The 23,729-nt window shown below is 42.2% G+C and overlaps 1 protein-coding gene across 1 annotated transcript in view; it reads right to left on the minus strand.

Annotated features, from left to right (window-relative positions):
* The window catches only part of LOC137415355 (integrin alpha-M), a 393,088-nt gene that overhangs the window by 103,849 nt on the left and 265,510 nt on the right, over positions 1-23,729 (minus strand). Inside the window, exons 22-23 of the mRNA XM_068100954.2 lie at positions 17,601-17,807; positions 9,358-9,488 (exon numbers count right to left, since the gene is read on the minus strand). Of these exons, the coding sequence (XP_067957055.2) occupies positions 9,358-9,488; positions 17,601-17,807 (338 nt within the window). The remainder of the gene's footprint in view (positions 1-9,357; positions 9,489-17,600; positions 17,808-23,729) is intronic.

Consider the following 23,729-nt stretch of genomic DNA (forward strand, 5'->3'; position numbering starts at 1 on the left):
AACTAGAATATCTTGGTTGGATAAGTGTCGAACCCCCAACCCCCCACCCCCTCCCCCCTGAGTTAATACATGGTGGAAGCATCTATGACAGGATTTACATTTGTGAGTCTGTTGGGATAGGTCTCTACCAACTTTGCACACCTTGATTGGGTAATATTTGCCCATTCTTCTGTATAAAACTGTTCAAGCTCAGTCAAGTTGCATGTGGAGCGTTTATGGTCAGAAATCTTCAAGTCTTGCCACAGCTTTTCCATTCGATTTAGGTCAGGGCTCTGACTGGGCCACTCAAGGACATTTATCTTTTTGTTCCTTAGCATCTCCAGTGTAGCTTTGGCCTGTGTGCTTTGGGTCATTGTCATGCTGAAAGGTGAACTTCCATCCCAATTTCAGCTTTCTTGCAGAGGGCAACAGGTTATCCTCTAGAAATTTTCTGTATTTTGCTCCATCCATTTTCTCTTATATCCTGACAAGTGCCCCAGTACCTGTCGATGAGAAACATCCCCATAACATGATGCTGCCACCACCATGTTTCACAGAAGGGATGGTGTTCTTTGGGTGATGTGCTGTGTTGGGTTTGCGCCAAACGTATCGTTTTGCATTTAGGCCAAAAGGTTCCATCTTCATTTTGTCAGATCACAAAACTTTTTGCCACATGGCTTCAGAATGTCCGGAGTGTTTTTCTGCATACCTCAAACGGGACTCAAGGTGGGCTTTTTTTCAGAATGGCTTCCTTCATGCCACCCTACCATACAGGCCAGATTCGCTTGGGATATTGTTTTCACATACACACAGTGACCAGTTTTTGCCATGAAGGCCTGCAGCTCTTTCAAAGTTGCCATTGACCTCTTGGTGGCCTCTCTGATCAATCTCATCCTTGCTTGGTCATCCAGTTTAGAGGGACGGCCTGATCTTGGCAGGGAATTGGTGGTACCATATGCCTTCACTTCTTAATGATTATCTGACTGTGCTCCAAGATATTCAAGACCTTTGAATTATTTATATACCCATCCCCTGGTCTGTGCCTTTCCACAACTTTATCCCAGAGGTCTTTTGAAAGCTCAATGGTGCTCATGGTTGAGTCTTTGCTGTGAAATGCACTACCCAGCAGTGGAAACCTTCAGAAACAGCTAATTTTATACTGAAAAAATCAGTATCGCTACAATTTAACACAGGTCGAGGCCAATTAACTTGGTGTGTGATTTTGAAGGTGATTGGTTACACTTGAACGAATTTAAAATTGCAATTTTAAGGGTGGTGGACATATATATATATATATATATATATATATATATATATATATATATATATTGTTACGGTACGCGGTTAAAGATGGTATGTTTGCCGAGCGGAGGCTCCGCGACCGAACAGTGCTTCCCTGACTAAAACCCGATTCACCCCAAACTTTGGCCATATCGCGCCGCAGCTACTCAATATGGAAACCTCTAAAGCGACCGAACGAGAATGAAGAAGAAGAAGAAGTACGGAGGAATAACAGGATTTATTAAGTATTTTCACAAGCCAAAGCAACGAGAGCAGTTGGTTATATACAGAAAATGGAAGGAGCAGACACACAGTGAAATCATTAGCTTACCTACTCAAGCTTAATTAATAAACCCCAGGACAACATTAAAGACAGACGGACGATCACACTTACACGGGGAAATGCAGGCAGGAAGGAATGGCTTGGAGATGGGTGGCTTTTAGAGGCAAGGAAGGTTCAGCGGGTGCTGGGCACGGTCGGGCCAGAAGGCACCGCCGTCAAGAAGCCGAGCTTTGGTCCCAAACTGCGCGGGCGAAGTTCCTTTCTCCGTACTGCCTCGTGCGCTCCTTGCGTTGCCCCGGTCCGTTTCTCCTGCAGCGCAGCACGTCTCACGGCGGCTCGGTCACACCTGCTCGTCTCCAGCGCATCTCCTGGACCCAGAACTCACCCTTCCTCTCCTTATCTCTCCTGGTTTGGGAGCATCCCGCAGCGGGTTATAGAGGCCCCGCCCTTCACTCTTTTCGAACCTTCCCCAAACGTTCTCTCTCCGCCCCCTCAAGCCAAACCCCTCGTTCTGGGTTGGATGAGCGGGGCCGACTTACTCCTCCCCTCTATGACGAGGTGGAGACCCGCCTTTCTTCTTCGGCGTTACCTCGTGCGTAATGGAGTCAACTGCTGCAAAGTGGACGGCAGATGAAAATGCAGCAAAGTGCAAACCTACTCTTATTTAATTCGGTGCAATGAAGAGTCAAACTAGTGGGAAACACATCCTTCGCCTACACAGAGAATAAGGGACTAACTATTTAAAAGGATATATCGTGCCCTGTGTGTAGGTTTATGGAATTAACTAAGAGGACGAGCTGCGACCATTCTTTACATTATGAGGGTCAGTTACACACAACAAAACCATACTTTTCACATTCGTTACACTTTCTCAAAATTGTTACACTTCTCAAATCCGTTACACTTCTCAAATCCGTTACACTTCTCAAATCCGTTACAATATATATATACTAGCGGGGTCACCCGTGGGAATCCCACGGGCATGGATGTGTGTGACATTTCGACATATTGAGTTAGATGCTGCACATTCATTTTTACAAAATGGTTACTGGCAAGTCATCAGATCCAGAAATGGTGTGATGAACACTTTATTTATTTCACATAATATGTGACCCCTCACTCCTCTCCACCTGACACTCTCCTGTCTCCACCTAGCACTCCTCTCCTCTCCAAACCCTCACATCCCTCTCCTTTCCAATCCCTCACCTCTCCAATCCCTCACACTCCTCTCCTCTCCAATCCCTCACACGCCTCTCCAATCGCGCCTCACACTCCTCTCCAATCGCGCCTCACACTCCTCTCCAATCACGCCTCACACTCCTCTCCAATCGCACCTCACACTCCTCTCCAATCGCGCCTCACACTCCCCTCCAATCACTCCTCTCCAATCGTGCCTCACACTCCTCTCCAATCGCGCCTCACACTCCTCTCCAATCGCGCCTCACACTCCTCTCCAATCGCGCCTCACACTCCTCTCCAATCGCGCCTCACTCGCCTCTCCAATCGGCTTTCCCCGTCTCGTTTCTCTCGTTTTTCTCCCGTCTCGTTCTTTTTCTTGCTCCAAATCGGCCCATCTCGCCCGTCGGCCCGTCGGAATCGGAAATCGGCCCGTCTTGCTTTCGTGCTTGCACGTAAATAAATTGTGTTCATGACACCATTTCTGGATCTGATGACTTGCCAGTAACCATTTTGTAAAAATGAATGTGCAGCATCTAACTCAATATGTCGAAATGTCACACACATCCATGCCCGTGGGATTCCCACGGGTGACCCCGCAAGTTTGCATTGACGTTCGTCGATGGACTCGTTCGCCCGTCTCATTCGTTTTCTTGCTACATCCTGTTCAAGTCTGCGTTCTTCATCGATCGTCTCATTCATTTTGGAAATATAAGTTTCCACGCAGCGCATGAATTGTCACGATCCTCAAGAGGAATTTGTCTCGTAATCATCAAATGATAAATGGCAAGTAAATTACATTGTGAAAATTTAATATTTCAAATAGACCTATTTAAAGTGTATGCGCAAATAACTAATAAATAAAAAAACGAAGAAATATGTCTCGGTAATTTCCTGAACTCGGTAATTTCTCGGTAATTTTACTTCCGGCTAAAAATGTTGAATGAAATAAAAACGAAGAAATATATGTCGTTTTGTGACGACTGTCATCAAAGGTAAACGGTGAATTCACTCGGTTTATTCGGTTCGGCTCGGTTTAAAGAAAAAGCGATAATGTCGAAATGTTGACGTCTGTGTCATGTTGGGCGGTGTATCATACTTGTTGGCTGTTGGGCGGTGATATGGTGTATTTTTAAATATATATCTCTGCGTTTTCCCGCGTTGCTGACACCGAGTCTAAAACCATGATGGTGAGTTATATTGGAGATAAAGGCGTGAGAGAGACTCAATGGCCTTGAAGTTACAGGCATTTGAGAATTCATTTCGTTCTATAAACGGCAACTTTCATCGGATTTTCTTCTCTTTTTTTTTCAACCGAGTCTAAAACTATGTTAGCGACTGTGAAAAATGAAATGATATATCGAATTTAAAATAGATATCGACACATTGCCGTCGGTGTCATGTTGGGCGGTGTATGATACACCATGACGCGATTTTAAAAAATATATCTCTGCATTTTCCCGCGTGTGTGGAATGTTTGTGGAAAATTAAAGATTTCAAATAAACCTATTTAAAGTGTATGCGCACATAACTAATAAAAAAAACGAAGAAATATCTCTCGGTAATTTCCTGAAACATATTTTACTTCCGGCTAATATGTTGAATGAAATAAAAACGAAGAAATATATGTCGGCATCATTGTTGACGTTTTTGTGACGACTATCATCAAACGAAATAGTAATATATCATAACGGAAAAGCAAAAGCGAATTTTTAATATATATCGACACATTGCCGGCGGTGTCATGTTGGGCGGTGTATGATACACCATGACGCGATTTTAAAAAATATATCTCTGCATTTTCCCGCGTGTGTGGATTGTTCTCAATTATTGCTGACACCGAGTCTAAAAGTAAAACCATCGATAAAAATGAAATCATATGGTGAGTTAGATTGGAGATAAAGGCGTGAGAGAGACTCAATGGCCTTGAAGTTACAGGCCTTTGAGAATTCATTTCGTTCTATAAACGGCAACTTTCATCGGATTTTCTTCCCGTTTTTTTTCAACCGAGTCTAAAACTATGTTAGCGACTGTGAAAAATGAAATGATTTATCGAATTTGATTTGAAATAAAACTGGGAGAGAGAGGAAGACACCACGGGCCTACAAAACAGGACTCAAAGCTATGCGAGTTAATAAAATGGTGGATATTTGTTTATATGAAGCCTCTCCCAGAATGGGTGGAGCTATGGGTGGAGCTACTCTGCAAACCGAGTAAGCCACACCCCGGACAGACACCCAACAGATAGACAGACAGACAGACAGAATCATCTACGGCTATTATAATATAGATATATATATATATATATATATATATATATATATATATATATATATATATATATATATATATATATATATATATATATATATATATATATATATATATATATATATATATATATATATATATATATATATATATATATATATATACATATATATATATACATATATATACATATATATATATATATATATATATATATATATATATATATATATATATATATATATATATATATATATATATATACAGTGATCCCTCGTTTATCACGGGGGTTACGTTCCAGAACCCCCCCGCGATAGACGAAAATCCGCGAAGTAGCGACCATATTTTTATTTTATTATTTATATATATTTTAAAGCTTTATGACCCTCCCCACACTCTTATTAACCTTTCCCACACTCTTATTAACCTTTCCCATACTCTTATAAACACTTCCTATACTCTTAAACACTTTTTACACTCTTAAACATACGTAATTTTAACAACATATAAAATTCTAATGGGTACTCACCATTGAAGAAACTGTAGCGACCCATGGGTCCCCCAAGCAAGACCAGCATCAGTATCTCCTTGCTCCAGCCGGTGACGTCACCGGCGGGGATCCGCGGCACCAGAGTGGCTGGTCACGTGACCACCAAAGCGTGCCGCTCATGCGGGTATAATCAGCTACACCTGTTGATCACGTGACCACCGAAGCACGCCACACTTGAGAGGCGTGGCTTTCGGTTTCGGTTTCTGGTTGTGCTTTATAATGCAGCCCGATAAACGGGCTTTTCAGTGTTCCCGAGTTGGTTTTGAGAATAAATATCTTCTCGGACGAGTTTGTGTCTTGCCCGTCATTTCGTCCGTATCAAGCAAGAGCCCCGGCTCTTCAATACTACAACTTGCGTGATGAAGATGATGATGAATTAGCTGTGCAGTACTGATGACGATGAAGGTGATGACAATGATGAATGTACTGCACAGCCAGAAAGAGCATTACAGTTACCCATTACGTGGGTAACTAGCGCAAGTGGAAGCTGCCGCATCTGCGTTTTCCATACGCACGACTCTTTGTCTCTTTGTCTACTCTTCTACTGTACACTATGTACAGTATTTTATTTCTTGTAATATGTTTTAATTACTGTATTTTTCTTATTTTTTTACATTTTTTTATTTTTTAGGCTAGAAAATGCTTATTTTACCACAAAAATATTTAAAATAATAGTATATAAAAATACATTTATACCGCAAAATCCCACGATATAGCGAAAAATCCGCGATATAATTTTACATATACTAGCGAAAAAAACCCGCGATGTACCGAAGCCGCGAAAAGTGAACCGCGATATAGCGAGGGACGACTGTATATATACACAAAGAATTAAGTTAAGCACCCCTACACAACGAATTAAGGTAAGCACCCCCTAATATATATTCTTTGTGTATATGTATACATTGGCATATATTCTAAGGTATGTGAGATCAAATAATGATTGGTATGACATTAGCAATTATCCATTGATGAAATTGAGTGATCAAAGTGAAAAAAAGTGATTGGTTGAGTCAGTGATCCGATCACGTGGGTCCTACACACGTTATTGACGCAAAGATCGCTAGAGGTCTTCTCAGAACAATGACTGTACGTTAGAAAACATAAACGTCATCCACACTGTCCGTGATGGACCTATAGCTCCATACTTAAATTGAGGTGAAAATATGCCTAAAATTCCCAAAAATTTTCACCTTAAATTATTCAGAATAAAATATTGAAAACGGCATGATTGTTATGTTTTTATGTGACCATAATATCACTTCTCCAGAAAATATAGCAATATCATGGGTATATTACACTGTTTTGACGACAACAAACTTGTAATGTGCGAGGTTGTAAAAAAACGGGGGGGGTGCTTAACTTAATTCTTTGTGTATATATATATATATTATATATATATATATGTATGTATATATATATATATATATATATATATATATATATATATATATATATATATATATAAAACACAGTGTGTGTGTGTGTGTGTGTGTGTGTGTGTGTGTGTGTGTGTGTGTGTGTGTGTGTGTGTGTGTGTGTGTGTATGTGTGCAATGTTACCGATAGACTCCTAAACGGAGAGGCTCACGTGCTTGATATTTGGCATAGACATGGCCATTGAGCCTGGGAAGAACATGGCCGACCTAAAAAAAATTATTTCATAATATTTTTTTTTACCATATTTTTACCTCAGCGCATTTCAGTTAGGAATATTTAATACACGGAATCTGAGCCGGTGGCAGAGCAGCGCGCTGATTCGCTCAGAGCGATCACGTGATGTTCCTTGCCGCCATAAACTCACAGTTACGCATTCGCACGTAATTCAGAGCGAAAAGCGATTGCGTTTTTTCACATTTCAGCGAGGAACATTGCCATTCACACCACATAGGTTTTTTTTTCTTTCATCTTTAGATCCATATTTTTTTTCAGCGAGGAATATTATACACGGAATCTGAGCCGGTGGCAGAGCAGCGCGCCGATTCGCTCAGAGCGATCACGTGATGTTCCATCCCCGCCGCCAGACCATTGAACATAAAACACAGTTTGTGTGTGTGTAATGTAATGTTACCTCCCCTCCCCTCCCCCCTCCATCCTCCCCTTCCCCCCCTCCCCCCTCCATCCTCCCCTTCCCCTTCCCCCTCCCCTTCCCCCCTTCCCCCTCCCCTTCCCCTCCCCCTTCCCACTTACCCTCCCCCTCCCCCTCCCATTGTATAATTTAAATAAACATAAATGCAAATTTCACCTGTGGAAAAATAAGTACACCCCTACATTTATCACTACTTCAAATACCTAAAATTAGAATCAGGTGCACCAGCTCAGGTGCAAATGATTAGAACATTATTAGACAGGATCTTGGAGGAACCTGTCTTATTTAAACCTCAGACATTTAGTTTGGTTTGCTCTTTGTTGTTGAAGTGTGCAGCGTCACCATGCCTAGATCAAAAGAACTCTCTGAGGCCTTCAGAAAGAAGGTTATAGATGCCTATGAGTCTGGGAAGGGATTAATAAAGATCTCCAAACAATTTGAAATCAATCATTCGACTGTCCGGAAAATCATCTACAAGTGGAGAAGATTCCAAACAACTGCCAACTTGTTCAGGCCAGGCCGCCCCAGCAAGTTCAGCCCGAGAGCAGACCGCAAGATGCTGAAAGAAGGCTCTAAGAACCTCAGAATGTCATCACGGGACCTACAGGTAGCTCTTGCCACTGTTGATGTCAAAGCGCACGAGTCTACCATTAGAAAGAGGCTGCACAAATTTGATCTACATGGGAGGTGTGCCAGGAGGAAACCTTTGCTGTCCAGAAAGAACATCAGGACAAGACTAAAGTTTGCCAATGAACACCTGCGCAAAGACCAGCACTTCTGGAACAATGTGCTCTGGACAGATGAGTCAAAGGTAGAGCTATTTGGCCACAGTACCAGAAGACATGTTTGGCAAAAACCAAAGACAGCATTTGACCACAAGAACCTGATACCAACTGTAAAGCATGGTGGTGGAAATATTATGGTTTGAGGCAGCTTTGCTGCATCAGGGCCTGGGCAGCTCACCATCATAGAATCCACTATGAATTCTTCATTGTACCAGAGGGTGATTGAGGATAATGTGAGGCCATCTGTCGGAAAGTTGAAGCTCAACCGAAGGTGGACCTTGCAACATGACAATGACCCTAAACATACCAGTAAATCCACCAAGGAATGGCTGAAAAGAAAGAAATGGAGGGTTCTGGAATGGCCAAGTCAAAGCCCGGATCTAAATCCCATCGACATGTTGTGAGGGGATTTGAAACGAGCTGTGCATGCAAGCAACCCCTCAAACATCACACAGCTGAAAGAATTCTGCATGGAGGAGTGGGCAAAAATTTCTCCCAGTCGATGTCAGAGACTGGTAGACAGTTATAAGAAACGCCTACTTGAGGTTGTTTCTGCCAAAGGGGGCAATTCCACCTATTAGAGCCAAGGGTGTACTTACTTTTTCCACATGCGAAATTTGCATTTATGTTTATTTAAATTATACAATGGACTACAAAATGTAAATGTTTCATGATATTTGTTGTATTATATCACCTTTATCTATCAATATTGTTGAAATGAAGATCAAATAGCTGTACGTTGAAATATGTTGAAAAAGTCAAAACTTTACATGGGGTGTACTTCCTTTTTCACGTGACTGTACATATGCATGCTATCAAAGTGAATTGGTGAATGCACCAATTCACGATTCCATAAAGCAATTTGCATTGAACTTCTGCTGAACAAACCAAATTATATTTTTTGAAAAAGATTTTCTTATTCATGGAATTTCAAAACATTTTACCGTAGCAACACAGCAGAGTCCTGTGTACCAACGGCAACGTCTGGTAATTCGTCTCCGGTCTGATCGAGCTTTCCATAAAGTGAACGACCAAAAAACTTGAATGATGGTCCAGCAGTGGAAGAGGTAATTCTCTGCAAAATATAAAAATGGTAAAGAAATAAAGAAAGGTCAGCCAGTCATAGATTGATGAGTCAGAGTTTCACAGCATTTCACTTTGTAACATTCATGCGGCTTAAATGGGGTTACACGTTTGCTGCAAATATGAAAGTGGTTCGTCAAACAAATTGTGACCTTTCTGTAAGCAAGTAGAGTTATTACCTCCACCACCATAAGTGGATGGAGGTTATGTTCTCACCCCTGTCTGTCCGTTTGTGAACAAAATATCTCAAAAGGTTGTGGACGGATTCGGACGAAATTTGCCAGAGATGTAGCGTATGTGACAAGGACGAAATGATTAGATTTTGGTGAAGATCCGGATTCGGATCCGGCTACTAGAATTTTTAAGTGATTCTTCACCATTGGGAGATAGGACCAAAACGATACATAGCAGGATATCTCAAAACGTTGCAGACGGATTTGAACGAAACTTGGTGGACAGGTTGTGTGTCTGACAAGGACGATTTGATTCGATTTTGGTGAATATCTGAATATGGATTTGGATATGATAATTATTTAATTTTTAAGTGATTCTTCACCATTGGGAGATGGGGCCAAAACTATACATAGCAGGATATCTAAAAAAAGTTAGGGATGGATTTGGACAAAACTTGGACAGGTTGTGTGTGTGAGAAGGAAGAATCGATTCAATTTTGGTGAAGATCCGGATTCCGGATCCAGATAGTATAATTTTTAAGTGATTCTTCACCATTGAGTGATATGGCCAACCAGGCGGAGGTATGCTCTCTACTGAGTGCCGTTCCAGTATCAAAATAGTATTTTCCACATTGTAATGTTTCATTGTATTGATGTCTTCACTTTACATAAATTGGCCTGCAAGTAGATAATGGTTTTGTTGAAGCAAATCAGTGTACAAATTCAGTTATCGATGAGCAAACTTGATGGTAATATTTACAGACTGAACTCCTGTTAAGCCTTTTATGAATCAGATTTATGAATAATCTCAGCCAAGATTTATGAATGCAAAATTAATACTGTGTTGATATATATTCATTGTTGACATGACAAATCATACTGAATGTAGTCAAGGGTATTATTGATAACTGTGTGAAAAATTAGTTAATCATGGACGTGGACAACACACATTTGTATCATATCTGGGAAACCGTCACATGAGAAACACAATGACACCACAAACAAGCAAAAACACAACAAAATATTGCTGTTGTATTCGACACTAAAGATTGAGAACCTATCGTGAATAATTGTGTCGATTAAATTGACAGACAATTTTGTGTCTCGCTTGTACGGAAACCAGGACCCGCACGTCTCTGCACAAAATGGGAAACCCCCATGAAATTGAAGACGCACTAAAAAGAAAAAGAGAATTTCATCCCTGCAATAATTTTGGAGATGGAGATGAAAGAGGATTTGGGTGGAAAATTTGATCCAGTGAGCATTCCGTGACAAATTCCTCTTTAACGTCTCAACTGCATCCATGTTCACAATGGTACCTAACGTACTTTCAACCCTCACCTATCCAAGATGAAGGCCACGATGACGCCTTAATCAGGTCGGCCTTGCAACACTTAGCCTTGAAATCTGGGAAAAGGCTGACCTCTACACCAAGCAATCTCCTCCCTCAATGTCGTGTTGGGGCCTTGTCAAGTCTGTCTCTGCTGTCTGTAAATCATCGTACACTCTGAGACAAGGAGGAATGTCTCCACTCAGTGTTTGCCTCCAAATTAATGTACGCAACCCGTCCCACTCTGTCCCCATAGTATTTCCTCATAACACTGTTTACTGGACTTTGTAAACTTCCCACGTGAGAAGAGAAAGAAAGTTATGTTCCGCTGAGATCGTGCTTCGAGGATGGGCTCCAGCATCCCTGCTCTGGTTCTCAAATCCTGCTCAGCCATTCTTGCTTTTCCTCTGTCTGTGCTGTTCCGCCTGTCCTCCTTTGGCTACCTGTTACCTGCTTGAAGTTCACCAAATAACACTCCAATGAATCACAATGCTGCAGAAAGAGATCCTATTTACTGCAAACTTGTAAAATTACTTCCGATTATAAGCAACGTCATGGAATCAATCATTGCTGCTGACATCAAATACAATTTCCTGTCAAACAGAATATGATCTTCGATCATCAGTTTGGATTTGGTCCCGTCACTCAACATGCTGCGACTCCTCTCTCAGTAATGTTTCGAGCAATAAAGGATGCCTTTATGAGGGGCTTTCCAACGAACTGAAGTTGCGCAGTCAATCGATGTGTTGATATCAATGGAATCCCACCCTCTCCTCTCCCAGCAAAGGCATTAGTGCTCCAAAACAGTGTCTTGGGCCCAGGCTTGTTCCCTATCAACATTACGACCTCCATGATGCTCCCTTTCCTTCATGCAGACAACTCCACATTGTGTCATACACTACCCCATTCCACTGACTGTCACACAACACCTGCATCGCTCTCTGTTGATCTGGAATTGATAAGATGCTCATCTGATAAATGGAACTGCAACGTGTCCTTCAATCCTGGAAAATCGCACCCTGAAGGATGATGATGAGTCAACTGAACACAGCCATCTATTTCCATGATCAGATGCTGGAAGAGATTCAGGCTCTCTGGAACTTCGAGGCTTTACCATCAGCCCTGACCTTTCATGGGTCGACCACATGGCAGAGCTGGCCTCCAAACGCAGCCGAAGACTGGACATCCTCCGTCGATCCAACTCATTTTTTTTTTAAATCAGAACTAGCCACAGCCAATAAAGCTTTTGTCCATAGTTCAATAGAGCACTGCTCTCCCCTAGACATCACATCTGTCGTTCCTTAATCCTATGGAATACAATGTTGGTTTCTCTCACATCATAGAAAGGGCAGTGGCTTCTTTTTAACCACCTTTCCTCCCATCTACTGCAGTTCCTTCTGCTGTCTCAACCCTTCAGTCTTTCCAGCAATGCCTGGATGCACACGTTCTTCCAATAACCCCCTTTTGGTTAAAATTCCATAATCCAGGCTTAATGCACACCTGTACTCTTTTGTTCTGTTTTGTTTGCAGAACTGCCTTCCAGAGACTATTTTAACCCACCAATTCCTCCAGATGTTCAGAAGTAAGCAATGCACCAGGATTTCCTGTCATCCCCCATCTTTTCCAGCCAGCCCCCTTAACCCATATATATATAACTGAACCCAATCCTTTTGCTTGCAGGTGAATATTATCTCCCACCCTATGTTTTTGGGGGGTGGAGAGGAATGAAAGTGCTGAGGGCTTGGGGTGTTCCTGTTCGTTCAATCCATCGGTTATTGTGTCCAGCACTCGCTTCACCGCACAACTGTCAGTTTGTTGCCTTTTTACTACCCTCCACCACCTCATTCTTCCACGAGCTTCGATCGTATATACCAAAAAGTGAAACAAGCAGGAAGGTTGTTGTAAATTTGATGCATTGCATTTTTACTCATCGTTCAGGATCATTAAAGCATCTTCTATCTGCTCATTCAACTGAAACAAACGACTTTTCACAACTCTTAACCTGCTAGGTTCATTTGCTGGATTTACCTTTTAGTTCTTTCATTTGCTCGGTACTGAAGCTTAACCTGCTCAGTTCCTTTGCTGGATTTACCTTTTAGTTCTTTAATTTGCTAGGTACTGAAGCTTAACCTGCTAGGTGTCTTTGCTGGGTTTACCTTTTAGTTCTTTCATTTGCTAGGTACTGAAGCTTAACCTGCTCGGTTCCTTTGCTGGGTTTACCTTTTAGTTCTTTCATTTGCTAGGCACTAAAGCTTAACCTGCAAGGTTCCTTTGCTGGATTTACCTTTTAGTTCTTTCATTTGCTAGGCACTAAAGCTTAACCTGCTCGGTTCCTTTGCTGGGTTTACCTTTTAGTTCTTTCATTTGCTAGGTACTGAAGCTTAACCTGCAAGGTTCCTTTGCTGGGTTTACCTTTTAGTTCTTTCATTTGCTAGGTACTGAAGCTTAACCTGCTCGGTTCCTTTGCTGGGTTTACCTTTTAGTTCTTTCATTTGCTAGGCACTAAAGCTTAAACCTGCTCGGTTCCTTTGCTGGGTTTACCTTTTTGTTCTTTAATTTGCTAGGTACTGAAGCTTAACCTGCAAGGTTCCTTTGCTGGGTTTACCTTTTAGTTCTTTCATTTGCTAGGTACTGAAGCATGTCTTGCTCCAACAGGTGGAAATGTCACTGAAAATACAACTTGGATGTTAGACTTATAGCCATTTGTGAGGTGAATTGATATCATAATTTGTTATATTAACCAAAACAACTTTCCCTCCAGTAAGAGTAAAATTTCAGTTTTCTGACTACAGCTTAACTTGTTTAAATACTTTGGGTTTGAACACCATTCCCTTTCAATGTGTGTTCAGTGGCTGTATTTCTGATCAATCGTCCTTTGTATCGTACCTCGATGAGATTGATGCATTCAATAAGTGGTGTGGGGACTTTCGTCTTACTCTGAATGTTTCCAAAACTAAGGAGATGATAATGGATTTTCAAAAAGGGCACAATCATGAAGCTGGAACCATAAATGGTGAAAAGGTGGAAATTGTTAACAAATTTAAATACCTGGGCACCATTATTGATATGAAGCTAACTTTTGATGGAAATACCGATGCTGTGTACAAGAAATCAATGCAAAGATTGTATTGTGGTGCTGTGCACACACGACTCGATTGCCAGAGAGGTCGGCCACAACGCGTTGGTACAACAAGAGTCTTTATTCAAAGCTCGCACTTCAGCACTGGGCGGGCTCGAGCTTGGAGTCCGCATATATGTCCCGAGGCCACGCCTAGTCCCTGGGCGTGGCCGATCGGTCGAAGAGCGGGGCATGTGCTTTCGTTCTCTGCCTGGAAGCTCGCGCCACCCACTGGTGCGTGGAATTATTGCCCCTTGTGCCCGCCACAGTATCTTCTCAGGAAGTTGAATTAATTTGGTGCTAGCTCACATGTGATGGATGTTGACCCATTCCTTACTGATCAGTGTTTTGTCATTTAATTTGATTTCCTGGTAGTTATCTTAATGTGCGGAATAAGTCACGATTGAGAAAAGTCATTCCACTGGCATTTAAAGTGGGTAGGCCTTCAACCAGTATGGAGTCTCTATACTTTCGAGCATTGAAAAGGAGGCGGTGCAGGTGTGAACCGATGAAAATCATTTCTTGAACGGACTTTTTGAAAAACTGCCATCAGGGAGACGCTTTCGTGTAAGGAGGATGAAGAAGAACATTTTCAAAAAGTCTTTTGTACCATGTACAATTAAAGTGTTGAATTCAAATTCTGAGCCATTTTGCTGTTTAGTCCATCTTCCATATTTTTACCCTGTTTTCTTATTCCTTTTGAAGTTGTACACCACTCCTTTCCTATTCCATTTCCAGGTGCTGCATGACGCCATTGCCAGGCACCAAAGGGGGCCCAGCGATGGCGCATGCTGAAAGAGAGTACCGTGAAATGGGGTGAATAGGGACAGCAAGGTGAATAGGGACACAAACTAAAAAAAAGTTCGGAAACTTTTTTCGCTGAAAATTGATAACCATACTGATTTGTTGATATTTGGGTTGAAAGTGTTCTATTGTTTTTTTTTAAAGCAACTTATAGTCCCTATTAACCCCATAAATGGGTTAAATAGGAATAAACAGGATTTTTATGGCTGTCCCTATTCACCCCGTTTTACGGGTGAATAGGGACAGTCACTCCAACAACAACAACAGGCATTTTAAAAGGCCATTTTCCCTGCAAGAGCGGGGGTTAGCCTTGCGGTCCCCATGACAATGTTCGCCATTTTGCCCTATTTTCTGCATCTCCCCTTGTTAACCCCCTGGCCCGCATTTCTTCTTCGACCATCTTTAGCCAAGTCTTTCTCGGTCTTCCCCATCCTCTACTTCCTTCCACATTCATTTCCATCACTCTTCTCAACCAGTCACTTTCATCCTTCCTCAACACATGACCAAAACCATCTCAACCTGTTCCTCTTCACAGCATCAATCACAGGCTCTATTCCCATCATCTTTCGCAATTCATCATTTGGCTTCCTCTCTCTCAACGATACTCCACACATCCACCGAACCATTCGCATTTCCACCCTTTCCAGCCTTCGTTGCTGCTCTACGTTCATTACCCATGTCTCGCTCCCATAAATCATAACACTTCTCACACATGCAGCATACACCTTTCCCTTCAGCTTCAACGACACTCCCCACCTCATCAGCACGCCACTCAGTTCCCGAAACTTCTTCCATGCACATCTCACTCTAGCAACCATTGCTGAGTCTGATCCACCTTCTCCATTCAGCATGTCTCCTAGGTAACAAAATGTTTTCACACCTTCCAGCTTCACGCCGTCTCCAAGATCCAACTCAACATTTCCTCCATCTGCAGCTCACTCTGTGCACACCTTACACTTGAATGTAGCTGCCACACTGTTTAATGACCCTCTCAAACCACTACATTTTTGATGAACCCACTCAGCGCACACTGATGCACCCTCAGCGCACACTCTTAAACTACCCTCCCCGGGTATTCGTGATTGGGGTCCATCCTCCCCATACACTACCCAATTAGTCCAGCACCCTGATGACAGTCACTAATACAAAAAAAAAAAAATCAAGAAATAGGGACAGTTTGGAGAAACTTTTTATCCCATTTTTTTTTCATTGGCACAGTGGTTTATATTATGGGTGCATATTATGTGCATCCATCTGAGCTATCAATTTAGCAATAAGTTGGAAACTCAGGATTGTTTCTTGATTATTATTTTTTTGTATTAGTGACTGGCCCTATTCACCCGTAAAACGGGGTGAATAGGGACAGCCATAAAAATCCTATTTATTCCTATTTAACCCATATATGGGGTTAATGGGGACTATAAGTTGCTTTTTAAAAAAACAAGAGAACAGTTTCAACCCAAATATCAACAAATCAGTATGGTTATCAATTTTCAGCGAAAAAAGTTTCCGAACTTTTTTTTAGTTTGTGTCCCTATTCACCTTGCTGTCCCGATACACCCCATTCCACGGTACTCAGATTTCACTCTGTTTGTTTGTTTGTTTTCTTGTTTTCGTTCTTTCTTGTTTGTTTGTCCATGTGATATCTCAGCCATACTTTGAACTCAGAAGCTGAAATTTGGCCACAACATTGAGCACGTGCTTTGGCAAAATTGATGTTTTTATTTTTTAATTAATCAATTAATTGATTGATTTATTGAATTATTATCGATTTATTAAGTACTCATTTCTTTTCTTTCTCATCTGGGCAATATCTCAAGCACGTTTTGAGCTAGTAAGCTGATATTTGGACACGACAATGGCCAAGGTGATTTGGCTATAAATGGTATGATCAATCAATTAATCGATTATTTTTTACTCCCGCTAGGGAGTAATGCATTCGATCGTGTCCGTCCGTGTGTGTGTTTGTGTGTGTTCATATGTTCGTGTGTTTTTGAACAAGATATCTGGAAAAGCTCTGAACGGATTTGGATGAAAGTTGGTGGGATGATTGCCCTTGGGATAAGGAAGAATTAATTCGTTTTTGGTGAAGCTCAGGATATTATTTCCCATTAATTACTTAATTCGTTTTCAAAAAGTCACAGATTCGGATGCAGCAGTGGTAATTTAGGAATGCTACGAACCAATTGATTAAGAAATTAAATATCTTACGATTGTCATTTATTTATTATAATTATGCAATTAATCAACTAATCAATCAATTATTGTACACCGCTCTCTCCCAATCTGTCTCCACATGCTGCACGGTGGCATCGCAGGGCACCAAAGGCCAAAGGCGCCCTGGCAATATCGCGTGCTGGAGGATAGGTTTTTTGTTTAATTGGCATTTTATTCATTTGGCATTTGACTTTGAATGTAGCTCTACTTGTCTTGTGTTTTTTCATGATGTTTGAACTTACGGTGTCACCAAAGAGAAATTTCCCTGGATACGGGACATTAAAGATTCTTATTATTATACCTGGTTTAAGAATCACTCTTTTAAGGCAATAATACATTCAAAGAGATCTACACTTAAATTGACCACTCACAAAATTCCTCTATGATTGGTAATGGTCTTGCAGCATGATATCCAGTAAGCCATTGCCAACAGCAAAAGTTGTGGAATGTCTAAAGCCTGACCTGAATCGGTGTTGTTTCCAGTTCACCTGGGCGACCACGGAAGATATAGACAGCCCCAGAATGATCCCCTTCGTGAGGAGCTCCGACGGCAACCTCACGCAGCCCGTCTCCATCCAAATCTGCCAGTTCCGCCAGGGCACTGCCAAAGCGTGACCAGATCTCGCCGGAATCCCCCTCCAGTATCTTTTTACGATACATCCAACTACCCTACATCCACACAAAGGTATCATCCATGGCAATGATAAACGTGGTCACATATTGGGGGACCAAATCATCTTCATTCATAGTAAGGTCTTGTTCATCACTTTGCAAGTCATTAATTTTCTTTTTTAATTTATAATTTAATTGATTAAATTTATTTATTTTTTGTTTTTTTAAATTTAATGTAATTAATTAATTTAAAATTTTTATTTAAATTAATTATTTAATTACATGTTCAGTACCTTATTTCTAAAAAGAATAAAAATGGACGACTTATATTCATATATTTCCCTGGTGTTCTGGGTTCAACAGTGGATCTCTTGTTCCATACATATTCCTAATGCAAACAATTCAAATGGATACATAATTCCATCTTGGAATTGTCATGCATGGTAGAACAGTTTACTAAATCTCTACAGAATTGGGCAAAACTATGGGTCTGCCTCCATCGATGCAATGGATTGTTATATACGTGGATGTATCGTGTTAGCTTAATCATGGACGGAGCATGGTAACTTAATAACCTTGACGATGCCACAAAAAAAAAGAATAAAACAAAACGAAATTCTCCACATCAGAGCCCTTCAAGCCTCAAGGTAAAAATTTGCTTCCCTCTTGCATGGCACAACTCTTCACTGAGGTTAACCTGTCTTCTTCTCCTTCTTCTTCTTCTTCTTCTTCTTCTTTCGTATGCAGCACAGGACTGCAGGTAGCATCACGGTTGAACTCAAGACCCTGGGATCCCAAGCCAGCCACCCTAACCGTTAAGCTAGCACCAGGCAAGAAATACATAATTTGGACTTGGACCTGTGAGCCACCATTATCATACATAAAAAGAAGAAGAAGATTCCCAAACAGCAGGAAAATCTTACGTTGCTGGTGGCACCAATTCATTTCGCCCAAACATCTATCTAATAACATCTCTTCCTTTTCAGAAGCAGCAACAAAAGCACCAGAAGTTCAGTTGCAGCAACAACAAAAATACAGTTGCATTGGTTGTTGCCAAACAACATTTTGAACTTCCATGGAAAAAAAAAAACGTTTGATGAGATTTGTTGCGGAAACAACATCAATCGTTAAATGAAGTTATCCCACATGTGGTAACGTCCGTGCAACAACTACATTTCTGTTGAAATGTATTCAGCACAGTCATTAACTCCGCCATGGAAGGTGGACGGAGGTTATGTTGTCACCCCTGTCTGTCTGTCTCTTTAACTGTGAGCAGGAAATCTCAAAAAGTTATAAATTGATTCGGACGAAACTTGGGAGATGAGTTGGGTAGGTGACAAGAAAAGCCTGATCAGATTTTGGTTCAAGTTCAGATGCAGATCCGGCCTATCAGTGGGATACAAAACGTAAATTGTTCATTACTTCCTGTTACCTATTATTAATTTGCAATTGGTCACTGGCTTTGACGCAATACAATTTTTTATTCGACACGAGGCATCAAAAAGCTACATATGTCGAAGAAACAGTTTCAAATGGAGAACCTCGCTGCCATTAGAGCATTCAATTGCATCAGATGTGGCAATAAATATGAGTTGTTGCTCCCAAATTGCCGGCGCGATGCCATTTGCATTTTTGCCATCCCCGTCCCATCCCTACATCCATCGCTATCCCACAGGCAACTTGCTAGTTCTGACAAATATCCAATTTCCTTTCACTAGTACACCCGCTCACTACGGGAGCGGCAAGTAAAGTCATGTTATTATCCTTATTATTATTGCCAATTATTATTAATATTACTTATGTTAGATCAGGTCATTGAAAATATCAGATCATGCCTCACCATTCTAATTTCCCGATAATATGATTTACTTCCGTGAGGGTGTCGGGGGAGAGGCGGGCGGGGGGAAATATCGCAAGTCACAAAACCCTTGGGGAGTGGGGATATAGTTGTGTAATAACATTAATATTATGCTATTATTATGAATGTTGTTATTACTTTTGTTATTAGAAGTGGTCTTGGGAAAACGCCACAGAATCGGCAGAAAGGGTCATGTTATTAACCCCCCTTGTGGGATATATGATCAGGTATGATCGTTGACGTGATAAGCATAGATTGCCTCACGGATGTCGGCATTCCTCCAAATTTCTTTCAGTTTCGTGTTAAACAGCAGTAGCGACTGTTTCAAAAGGTAATCATATGTGATTGTGGTTTATAATATTTTTACTTGTGGTGGAAGCCATCGTTTCGGACTAAGTCCAACGGGGTCTAATAATATATAATATTATGCTGCGTAAATAATAAGTATGTATTGGGAATCATTTATTTTGCAAAGCTTGAATGAATCAACGCATTGTTGGTAAGCATACCCAATGGGTCCTAACCCTAATAGCTGAGCTCCTTCATTGCAATCAGCTGATTTCAGGTTCAAATCCCAACCCTGCTCACACTATTGATCTTAATTGCAAAAATGCTGTGCACCTTCCATTGGTCTGCTCCTGCATCACCTTGCACCTGACCGGTAGGTAGACCTGCATGCTGAACTGAAGTAGACCTGAGATATACAGAGATAAGTTGGTAGAAGTTTTTAAAGAACCAGAAACTTAGGTGAGAGCTGATTTTCATGCCGAGATCGATTAGCTCATCTTGTATCACCTTTCATTTATTTATTTTAAAGTGTGAGCCATCGTCCTCTTCTTCTCTCCATCCCTCTCACTATCACTGTCTCACTGTGTGTAGTGAACGGGTGTACTAGTGTGATGTGTCACACTGATGATAAAAGTAAAAATTGAATACCAGACTCTACCGGTCGTTCCGCCTGAGGTTGACTGGTCGAGTCTGGTCGAAGAGAGGGGTCGTGTTGCGGTTTTGTAAATAAAGGCAACCCCCCCCCTCCCCCCCCCCCCCCCCCCCCCCCCCCCCATAGGTAGTTACATCACAACATGTAGCCTCGCATAGTTAGTTATTTCTTATTAAATGTGAAGTATAGTCTCCTTCCCAGTGTTAGTATGCGTTGAGGCAGGCAGGGTAATGGTAGGCCTCATTGCAGCCAAAAGCGCCTCATCATGGGCCTAGGCCAGGCCTTGCAGGCCCGAGGGAGGAGCTGGAGGGCGTGGCCGGTGAGCAGCGAGCAGCCAATGGGAGCTGAAGGGAGTGGCCAAGGGTGACCAATAAGGGGCTGTCACGACACGTGACCCCAGGCGGCCAATGGAGGCCCGTGGAACGTTCAAGTGGGGTGTCGGGCTATAAAACCCGGCCCGGACCCCCTGCTCTCTCTCTCTCTCTCCCTCCCTCTTGATGGCGCTCCGATCTCTCTCGGCCTCGCTGACTCTGAGACTCTCTTTGCCTCGCTGACCCTGAGATATGCTCCTCGGATTCCTGCTACGTGCACGTCCTTGATCAACGCCCCTACCGCGAACATCCCCGGCTGTGGTGTCCCAGGTTGGAGCGATCCTTGGGGGTTTCCGTCCAACGAGCCCGTCCAGGCAAACGGCACGAAGCGGCCGTGCTTTGTGCGCATTACCCTCTTCCTTCCCCTCCCCGAACGAATCTGAGGGCCCTTGTCTGGGAACCTAGGTAAGGCTGCTAAGATTCTTCGCTGTGTCCCTTTTTCTGTGAATACTGTACATTGTAAATAAATCCTGTGGTTTGGTTTCCAACCTGGCCGTCATCGTCCTTTCAATATTGGCCTAGCATTGCCCGAATTAAAACCGCTCGATCGGTTCAATAGTGTTAACGGCATGAGTTGCGCGACGCACAACCGCTCGGGCATCCAGTACCAGCGTGACTCGTGCGAGGTTCAGTCCCTGTCCTCACAGCTGCGTGTGTTGAAGGTACTCGGGTGATGACCGTTAACCCTTCCACGCGTAGCTGTGCGCTCGGCGGCTGGAATTGCTTAGCAATTCGTCCACCACGAGTGTAGTGAGGTTGGCGGCCTCGTGGACTCGGAGTTTGAGGGGGAGTAGGGCTTAAACCCCCCCCCCCCCCCCTTAGTACGTCGACGAACCCGAAATCCGCAACAATATGTGTGTGTGTGTGTGTGTGTGTGTGTGTGTGTGTTTTCGTGTGTGTGTGTGTGTGTGTTCATTGTTAATGTTCGGCTTCCTTCTTATGACTACAGTGCAGTAATTGGTCTTTAATTTGATTAAGTAACAAAATGGCGGCCAGTCGGCCATCTTGGATCTGATCTCAAAAGAACATGATGTGCTTATGTAAGCCATCATTCTTTATCTGTGTGCCTAGTTTGAACAAGATTGGTAAATGCATGTCCGAGATGGTTGAGGACGTGTTCATTATTGGGCCATCTTTGATGACAGTCAAAGTCAAAGTCAAAGTCCATCTTTGATCGCATCGCGAAACAAAATGATGTGCATATGCATGCTGTCATGCATTGTCTTCTTGACAAATATGGACAAAATCGCTCCATACATATCCCAGATATGGTTGTGGACTCGAGCATGGATGGAAGGACAGATGGACAAAAGAGACCAAATCCATAGGTCCCCGTTTCATACTTAGTCCAAAAGGGGCTAATAATGGTACTTCTTAATATCATCTCAAAAACATGACAGCATGCTTCTGGTCGAAAAACCACACATGGTTAACACTTAAGAGTTAAAGGGGTGACTCCTGGCCAACCATAAGCCTAAAGATTGTCCAGTGTCAGAGCGATTGTGTTTCGATGTGATTAACTGTGATTCCTTTGACGATGATGGCCTTGTAATGATAGATTATGCTATTGAAGAAACCGAGTCAGAAATTTATTTCCGCATGTGTGAGTGCAGCCACTCTGGTACATCGATAGATGGCGGCAATGTCAAGGGGACCCGGATGGTGGCGTCCTTCAGCACACGAGATATAGTCAATAGATGTGCGATTTCGGATTTTTCAGCATATGAAGTGTGATTATATCCGATGCTGGGAATTTGATATTCCAAAGCAATTGCCACAATCGGACACTGCATGTTTTATTGATTATTTTTTTTGTACACAAAGTCGAGGCTCATGAAAGAGCTGTTGCTCACCCTTAAGGGACCTGCACTGCTGACATGGACCACTGAATGTACAGAAGCATGAGTGGAAATGCAACTTCTAGAATGCTCAATTTGGTATAACAAAACAGATCCATGCCCTGGACCGAGCCCGAGCCCAGGTAACATGGCCAGTACTGGTGTCATACCACAAAGTGAAGAGCTGACACTTTTTACATTCTTACGCGGTGTTCTTCCTTATAGCGGTCCATCTGTCCGTCGAAAATAAAAAAGACAAGTCAGGAGACGACGAAGGTTCACGAGCGAGCGGTATTCAATGACAAAGGACGGACAATAACCGAAACAGGCCCGGACAGGCCAGGCCCGGAAATGTCAAAACGAAGGTTACTGACCTTGAAATGATATAGAAAATAATGTATAATCAGTTATGAGGTTAGTGAGCTACACAATACCGAAAATTCGGTGAAAAGTGAAATGAAAAAAAAAGGAAAAATGAAAAATCGAGCTCCGTGGAGCTCGCCACATGACATTGGCCTAACCAAATATCGAAACCCCTGTCAGATTCCACCAACCCCCTCGGAGAAGATGTAGCTTGAAATCGATTAGCCCCTAAAAAGACATCTTTTTCGGGCGTCGCTCCACCCACAATGGGCGCAATACGCCCACTCTATGCAGGACACAACCAGATCATGATATCAACCTCCCACCGAAGTTTCATCAAGATCGGATGATATCATCGGGTAGTTATGCTGTGGACAGACAGACAGACACACACACACACACACACACACACACACACACACACACACACACACACACACACACACACACACATGACGAATATAGTGGTCACTTGATAACTCGTGAACCAAAAAACCTTTTGTAACCCACCGTATTTAATTCTGAAGTGTTCTCAAATGTAATTCAAGTGGGTTCTAAAGGGTAATCTAAAAGGTTCTAAAGGGTAATTCTCATGGGTTCTAAAGGTTA

This window comes from Myxine glutinosa, chromosome 14 (assembly GCF_964187855.1).
Source record: "Myxine glutinosa chromosome 14, kmMyxGlut1.1, whole genome shotgun sequence".
NCBI lineage: Eukaryota > Metazoa > Chordata > Myxini > Myxiniformes > Myxinidae > Myxine > Myxine glutinosa.